The sequence below is a fragment of the Mus caroli genome, chromosome 14, assembly GCF_900094665.2.
Source record: "Mus caroli chromosome 14, CAROLI_EIJ_v1.1, whole genome shotgun sequence".
Lineage (NCBI taxonomy): Eukaryota > Metazoa > Chordata > Mammalia > Rodentia > Muridae > Mus > Mus caroli.
In genome coordinates, this window is record NC_034583.1 from 93,140,518 (window position 1) to 93,148,857 (window position 8,340).

The 8,340-nt window shown below is 46.5% G+C and overlaps 1 protein-coding gene across 2 annotated transcripts; it reads left to right on the plus strand.

The window, feature by feature from the left end:
* The first annotated feature begins 556 nt into the window (after nt 1–556).
* On the plus strand, nt 557–8,038 carry Cln5 (CLN5 intracellular trafficking protein). 2 transcript variants are annotated; one of them, XM_021181670.1, is made up of 4 exons: nt 557–802; nt 1,960–2,125; nt 3,522–3,747; nt 6,206–8,038. In XM_021181670.1, exons 1-4 carry the CDS (start codon nt 681–683, stop codon nt 6,715–6,717), a joined length of 1,026 nt encoding a protein of 341 aa, XP_021037329.1. In that variant the 5' UTR covers nt 557–680; the 3' UTR covers nt 6,718–8,038. The 2 variants fall into 2 exon arrangements, with proteins under 2 accessions (XP_021037329.1, XP_021037330.1); XM_021181671.1 differs by lacking the exon at nt 557–802 and adding an exon at nt 881–1,020.
* Nucleotides 8,039–8,340: the final 302 nt, after the last annotated feature.

Sequence of the window (8,340 nt, forward strand, 5' to 3'; positions counted from 1 at the left end):
ACAGCCCGATTCCGTGATGCTCTTAGCAATCTTACACTAACTGGACAAGGAGGACCGGAGGATAAATGGATTAAACCTAGCTCTATTGGTCGGTCTTAAGCTTTGAAAAGTCACGGATAATACTAAGTGTGGCAGAGGGCAGAACCGGAGCAGGGCAGACCAAGTCTGGTGATGCCGATGGCAGCACAGAAAGCATATTGTTATTGGTGATCTTTGCAACATTCTCAGGCTAGGAGAGGGCAATCATTTCCTGTAATGTCCTCATTTTTTAATTCCGCTGAGCACCCAGTGTCTCCAAGGAGAAGATTTGTGTTGGAGACTGGCCTGAGCCATGTGGGTCAAGAAAGTTCACAAGTGTTTTATTGTTGTTATGGTTCGGCTGGTGGTGGCTGCGGGGAGGGCAGAAAGCACCTTTGCGCAAGAGGCGTAGCACACATCCACCAGGCTGGAGTGAGCTTTGCAGTACCAGTCTCACCCTTCCGGGAGGACAGCGCTTTTTAGCGTCCAGCGCACGCGCGGTGGAGCAGAGGCGCTCCGCCCCGGCCAGGACAGGGGAGGCGTCACGCGCCCGGAGGTCACACGGCCAAGCCGGCGCTGGCGCTTGGCTGGCGCCTCGCGGCGGCGCGCACGCAAGGCGGACGCCGGGGCCCCGGAGCCTCCGGGATCTCAGGGAGCCGCGGATGCTGCGCGGGGGGCCATGTGGAGCGCACTGGCGCCCGGCGCTCGCGCTGGCGCTGCTCGGGCTGGCGACGACTCTGGGCGCGTCCCCGACGTCTGGGCAACGCTGGCCGGTGCCCTACAAGTGAGCGAGACGGAGCGGGGCGGGGAGGGGACTTGGAGGGGCGGATCCGATACCTTAACGCGCTCGGGGACGCAGGGCACAGGGCGGGCGACACTGTTCCTAAATAGTTGGCGACTCGGGGATCCTCACCGGTTCAGGGCAGTTCAGAGTCCTGGGAGGAATGGAGAGTGACATCACTGCACGGAGTGACTTTTTGGTGCTACTGACTTGGAGAGCAGGTTAAACTGTTTTAAACACTGCATTTATTTCATGCCTTATCGTTAGCTGCCATTGCATAACGTTTGGGGATAATTTACAGGAAGGCTGCTTGCTCCCCTGTGTCCTTACTGAGCTAAATGGGGAATTTAGCTGACTTGACCCGGGGAATTTCCTCCCTGCGCCAGTCAGGATCACCTTGTTGGTCCACTTCAACCTGGAGAGTAGGTAGGGCTCCGGACCTGAGGAGGTGATCGCAGTCTTTGATTTAGCTAAGTTTTGACAGCCTGTGGGGAATTGCGAAACAAGAAGCGCTCGGGCTTCGGGGTTGCGGGGGGCAGGGGTGGGTGGGGTGGTGGTTGGCGTGGGCATAGTGAAGTGGAAAGAGCTGCAGCTTTTGAAAGCAAATGTTTTGCATAACAGAATTAAGGTGGGGAGGGGCTTCATGGCATTGATGCTTGTTCCTCTCAGGAGTTCTTAGTTCTGAAGGCTTCGGGCCAAATCGGGTCCCATCTGCTCATCCTCTGTGCGGTCTTAGGGAAGTTAACTCAGAATCTTCATGCTCACATACTCTAGACAGAAAACAGGAAATGATAGTAGCCCTCGCATTTCTGGTGAGAACCAGCTGTTGCCAAACTTAAATATTCATGTCTTCTGTTCGTGAACTGGTTCTTCTAAATATATATGAAAAAAAAAGTTTAGGGTTGAGGTTGGTTTTCATGAAAATATTCACAAGAAAAAAAAACCTTAAATACACAATAAAACAAGAAAGAGATTGTAAATCTCAAAGTATTTTATCTAATACCAGGAGACGGAGGCTGACTGATCTTTTGACTCTAAAGAGGCCCCGACTTGACGTTCCCACCTGACAACTGGTATATAGCTGTAAGTTAGATCAGGTTTTGTCCCCGTGTTAAGATTGTTAGAAGAGCAATTCTGAGGATGGTTCTCTTTCTCACCAGGCGATTCTCTTTCCGTCCGAAGACAGATCCCTACTGTCAAGCTAAGTATACTTTCTGCCCTACTGGCTCGCCCATCCCAGTGATGAAGGACAATGACATCATCGAGGTCTTACGACTACAAGCCCCGATTTGGGAATTTAAATATGGAGACCTCCTGGGACACTTTGTAAGAATGCATCTTGGTCTTGTAGCTTGACTTAAGTAATTCAGCTATTACTTTGACTTAAATGAGTAGTCAAATGGTTACTAGGTCATATTAATTGATAACTTTGTATGTGCGGGTTATGTGTGTGTGTGCACCTGTTCACAAGCACCAAGTGGCTGGAGGCTGCTGGATATCATCACTATTCATATCATTCCCTTAGGACAGGGTCCCTCACTGAACCTGAAGCAAACATTTTTGTCTAAACTGGTTGGCCAGTGAGACAACTCCTGCCCTCAACACTGGGATGACAGACACAAGTGGAAATGACCGGCTTTTAGGTACGACGTGCTGGGGATTTGAACTGAGGTCTTCATGCTTGCATAACAAGCACCTTTACCCATTCAGCCATCTCTGCAGCCTGTGATACAGTTCTTAGCACCTTTATGTTGGGAGTCAGGAAGAGTTAGTTACCACTGGATCTGCATGGAGCTGTGCAACTGTAATCTTGGGACTTGGAAGGTCCTAGCAAGAGAATCACCATTCCAGAGTCAAGCTGGGGTACAGGATACCGCTGTCTCAAACACAAGCAAAGGCTGCCATGAGGAGCATGTGCCCTGCCCTTCATCTATTTTGCTGTGAAGAGTCTTGCAGTGGGCACCCAGACCTTAGCACAGCTGATGCCTTGTGAGAGGCACCAAGGCACCTTTCTGACCTAAAAGCTCAGCATGTAGACCCCAACACTGGCTGAGACAAGAGCAAAGACTCAGTCTATCATGGTGAAGAATTCTGGGAAAGTGTCTAAATGTATGAACCGTGTGTGTGTGTGTGTGTGTGTGTGTGTGTGTGTGTGTGTATGTAAAGCCAAGGTTGGTAAGGCTCATGGCTACACACCTGGACAAGTTTCCCAAGTTAGCCCTCTGGCCTGTGAATACAGACTTTTTGTTGGCTTGGACAGTCCATGTGTTCTCAGGAAGAGTTACAATCTCAACCCTCCTTGCGTACTCAGCTTCTAGGAATGAGAAGAAGGTCACGACAGGCAGGAATCACTTCTTGATCTCCAAGTTCTGCTGTAGGACCCTTCCCCGCTCAGTGAGTCACCCCGAGAAGCAGGCACACTCTGGAACAGTCCCAAAGGCTTTTCATGCCTACCATATTCCTTAGCTTCGAGAGGATTTCAAGTGTCCTTACACAGCTCACATGCGTGCTGAAATGAGCTCTAGTTGCCAGCACAAAAGTGCTGGATGCCTGCAGCTTGAGGGGCCATGGTGTTACCACCAGGATAGTGACACAGAAGTATAGCCCCTTTGAGCGGTGGTTGTGCATGGTGAGCATTTGTGGGGCACCAAACTCTCTCCCGTGGGTGACCTGGGCCTCCGGTTACCTCGCAGACGATTTCATATGTGTTATCCCTACACAGAAACTTATGCATGACGCCGTGGGCTTCAGGAGCACGCTGACAGGCAAGAACTACACAATTGAGTGGTATGAACTTTTCCAGCTGGGCAACTGTACATTTCCCCACCTCCGGCCTGACATGAGCGCTCCCTTCTGGTGTAACCAAGGGGCAGCCTGCTTTTTTGAAGGAATCGATGATAAACACTGGAAGGAAAACGGGACGCTGTCACTTGTTGCAACCATATCAGGTAAGTAGGGTTTGATGACGGTACCAGTGAGCAAGTGGAAGATTCCATTCCTTCACTGAGACCGCAGCCATCCATGTTCTGCCTCCTGGTGATCATTTATAGTCTGTACTTCTGCTTCCATTCCACACGGAGCTGACTGGATCCTGATGTAGAACCTTGCTAGGAATTGCGAGGCTCATCTGCTCTGTCCATGATAAACATGAGTGAAACAGATGCTGTGTATAGCTAAATTGGAATCCAAATAGATAGCAGTTAGGGGATCCATAAAATGCCCTACTAGGGAGGCCTCTTAACTGTGTCTGAAAAGAATTGTGGTTATAACTTATTTTTATGGGGAGAAATGCTAAGGATTTGCTGCTTCTGGGCCTGTCTTTCTTCTGAGCACTCCACTTCAATCACTTACCAGCATCTCCTGAGAGAATCATTACAGTTCTCCCCATTTTGCAGATGGGGAAACTAAGATACAGGTTAAAGCTATCCAGACAATAAGTGGGATTCTGGTCTTGTAGGAGAGCCTTGCGGGCAGTTCTCTTAAGAACTTCAGGACATTTCTGCTGTTTTGTATTGGGAAGTTGGTAATGCAGCTAATGCCTTCCTGGCATTCTATGTTGCAGATTCTTTTGCCATCAGAACTCTCATCAGTAGCTTATTATGCGACTGTGGATCACATTGACCTTCCTGGCCCATTGCCTCTTCTGGGTAATTCAGGGCCAGCTCATACTATGTGTGAACCTTACTTAATACAAGTTGGTTGTCCACCAAAGCGGAGTGCTGGAACGGAAGCACTCTTTGTGATGCTAATTATCCCGGGGCTGGAGATCTGGCTATTTCTTAGTTTTTACACAACACTTTAAGATATGTTAACTCAAAATTCAGTGGGGGGGGGGGGGCTAAGACTTCCCTTAGGCTTTAACAGATAAGGAATTGATACAGGTGATTGCTGCCCAACCATTTGGCAAGACACTCTCACAGTCACAGAGCTGGATGCAACAGGCCACAATGGAACTGCAGTCTTTTTTTTTTCCAGATTTTATTTTATATATATGAGTATATATTTTATTTTATTTTATGTGTATGAGTATGCTGTGACTGCCTTCAGACACACCAGAAGAGGGCATCAGATCCCATTCCAGATGGTTGTGAGCCACCGTGTGGTTGCTGGGAATTGAACTCGGGACCCCTGGAAGAGCAGTCAGTGCTCTTAACCACTGAGCCATCTCTCCAGCCCAATAGCCTGCCATCTTTTAACACGGTCACCACTTTTCTGATCTTCCTTCTACTTTCTAATTCACGTGACCCACATATCCCAACCATGAAAGCTCATCTCTTTCAGCAACACTCAGTAAAGCCAGTGGCTTCTATCTTACATCCCAACCCAGTTCACAACCTCTTTTCTTCTTCTCCTTTAAGCTGATAATTCTAACACTGATCATTCTTTTACTGTAAACTGCTTTAATTTCTAGAATATGAAGCTTGTAAGTTCATTCGTCATCTTGCCTGTGAGTCACCCTTTCCCCAGGCCTTGTCTGAATGTTAGGACACAGTGTTTGGGAGTCCAGCTTTTCCAGGTGACTTCCACAGAGCCAGGCCTCCAATGCTAAAGCAGATTTTCTACCACTGCAGTTTTATGGCCCTAATTGTAGTAAAGGAATCCAGTGGGATCGCTCGACAGATGAGTTCTTTATTTCATGAACTCAATCTGGTGGAACCCAAGAAGGGTTTGCTGGTAGTGAGATTCAGGGGCCGAGATCTGTTGTATCTCTAAAAGCCCCGATAAGAGCGTCCCTGGGCAGAAAAAACAGCATTCTCTTGAGTATTTGAAGAGATTCTTCTGATCTGATTCGAGGTGGTAGGAGAAGCCTTAGCCGCCAAGGAGTCTGAAGCCAGCACAAACAGTGGCCAGTTTGATTGACAGGTTAGAGAGATTTGTGTGGTGTGTTATCAGTAGTAGCCCAGCAAACAGAATACAGGGGGAAGGGGGTAGCTGGTATTCAGGTGTGTGAGAGAGGATGCATGTCGCTTAGCTGCGACAGGGCTGCGGCTCCCTCAGCAGCCCTTCGTTCCCACCAAGCATCCATCTGCCCTTTCCCTTGTTCTTACACTGTCTTTGTCTTTCCTCTTTCCTCACTTCTGGGTCTTGCTTCTCTTTTCTCCTTTGCTTTTGAATCGAGGATGTGAACAGAGGATAGCTTCGGTATACCTATACTGGCACTCTCGGTATAGCTCTGACCTTAGCTTAAATACTTAGTAGAATTTTAGGAGTCCTCTGTCTACCCCCATTGTGTCTTGTATTTGCAGTTCAAAGGCCTTAAGAATGGAAGAAAACGTGGGTAGGCTTGCATTCCTGTTGTGGGCTTTGAAGTTTTAAAAGTATTTCTTATTCATCCATCCTGGTCTTAATTGCATTGGAACATTTTATAAACAGTTTATTTATTTATTTATTTTTCTTCTTAACTAGGAAACACATTTAACAAAGTGGCCGAGTGGGTGAAGCAGGACAATGAAACTGGGATTTATTATGAGACATGGACGGTCCGGGCCAGCCCAGGAAAAGGGGCCCAGACGTGGTTCGAGTCCTACGACTGTTCGAATTTTGTCTTAAGGACATATAAGAAATTGGCTGAATTTGGAACAGAATTCAAGAAGATAGAAACAAACTATACGAAAATATTTCTTTACAGTGGAGAACCTATTTACCTGGGAAATGAAACATCTATTTTTGGGCCCAAAGGAAACAAGACTCTTGCTTTGGCCATAAAAAAATTTTATGGCCCCTTCAAACCGTATTTGTCAACCAAAGATTTTCTGTTGAATTTCTTGAAAATTTTTGATACAGTGATTATACACAGAGAGTTCTACCTGTTTTATAACTTTGAGTATTGGTTTCTACCTATGAAACCCCCCTTTGTCAAAATAACATACAAAGAAACCCCGTTACCTACCAGACATACGACATTTACCGACTTGTGACAACTTGCACTCTGCTGCTCTCCAGACAGCAGCATCCATGTTCTTCCAGGGCTGTGTCTACAGTGGTGTCTTTATTCACCTTCCCTCCCTGGGGCTCACTGTTGGAAGTGCAGTATATGGACATTTCAAGACTCTTGCAGAGAAGCAGAAACCATAATTGTACTGGCCAAAGTGAATGGGTTGAAATCTTTATTTATTTGAGAATTAATCAATCTCAGCTATGGAGATCCTTTGATCCCAAGGTTAACACTTTTCTAGGGATACTTTTTCTGTTACAGTAGTGCTGTTTTGTAGTTTAAGGGTTTTTGGGTGGAGGGGGTCATCTAAAGAATTGCTGTTTTTATAGTTATTACCGCCTTGGGTTCCAGGTCTAACTATTTTCTATTCACAAGGTTTTAAAGCCTTGTTTGGACTCCGTTACTGGAATAGTGTTTCTAGCCATGGCAAATACAGAAAAATTTTTGGCTAACTGGCTGTTGTGATAGAAGCAACTTAACATCTCTAGATTTATGTCCTTGCCTCTAAAGTGATTCATCTACCAGGAGTATGTAGATTGGGGGCACCTATGTAGGCACAGGAAGGCACATGGAGTGCATATACGGTGTCCACTGGGACTAAAAGAACACAAACTGCCATCCTTGAATTTGCCTGATGTACAAGGCCATCCATTCCTGGGTAATCGCTGAGACTTTGAGCTGGCACAGTACACATTGCTTCAGCAGTTCTTTAGTACAGGCCATGGAAGCTTCTGGCTCCAGACATGGCAAGGTGAAGTGTCCTTCTGACTTCCTGTGCATGTCCTCTGGTTTCTCTCCCACCATCATCAGAGAGAGCACACGTCCTGGAAAGGACAGAAGTTTGTCAGGGCCTTTGTTAGCTTGCTATGTTGCTTTTAGGGGCATTAGACAGGCTATCAAGCTCCTGTATTTTGATTAGTTGAACTCATTTTGTTTTCCTATCTAACACTAGCATAATAATGGAAAAGTCTTTTAATATAGAAACGTGCCAATTATTAATTTCCACCTAATTGCTGGCTGCTTCTTGAGACGTCAGTACACTACCGTGTCTTAAGAAGCCTCATCTACATATCTGCTGGCCCAGATGTCAGGGCTTAGCAAGGTAAAGAGACCTGGAATTATGTTCTCACTCAGGATGCACTGGAGGCTTTCCAGCACTCTTCAGATCATGGCCTTTAGACCGGTATCTGTGCACCAAATGTTACCAGTCTGTGTTGTTGTGTTCAGTCTAATAAAAAACATAAACAAACAAACAAACAAAAAACTCAAGAATAAAAACCAGGGCTTGCATTTTGTATCTTTGATCTTATTTGTCCAAGAATTTACTTTTTATTGTTTGAAAGTATAAAGCCCACAAAGCAAAAGCAAGCCCAGATGACTGGACGATCGATCGCACACTGCACTGTTCCGCCAACCCCGAAGAGACAGGCTTGTCCTCACAGGAGGAAGGAATCATCTTCCACTGCCTCTGGTTTAACTGTAACAGTACCGTACCAGCCCTACAGTGTTGCCTCTCTGACCTCAATGTCTCCAGGATGTGGTGTGAAGAACCTTTACATTACTACTATCTACTGGCTAAACTCAGGCAACACTAATCTATACCGTA

Excerpts from the sequence above, each read along its gene's own strand:
- Cln5 (XM_021181670.1), top strand. The coding sequence starts at position 681 with ATGCTGCGCGGGGGGCCATGTGGAGCGCACTGGCGCCCGGCGCTCGCG. Across the intron at positions 803-1,959 it reads CGCTGGCCGGTGCCCTACAA|GCGATTCTCTTTCCGTCCGA; the intron begins GTGAGCGAGACG and ends CTTTCTCACCAG. Across the intron at positions 3,748-6,205 it reads ACTTGTTGCAACCATATCAG|GAAACACATTTAACAAAGTG; the intron begins GTAAGTAGGGTT and ends CTTCTTAACTAG.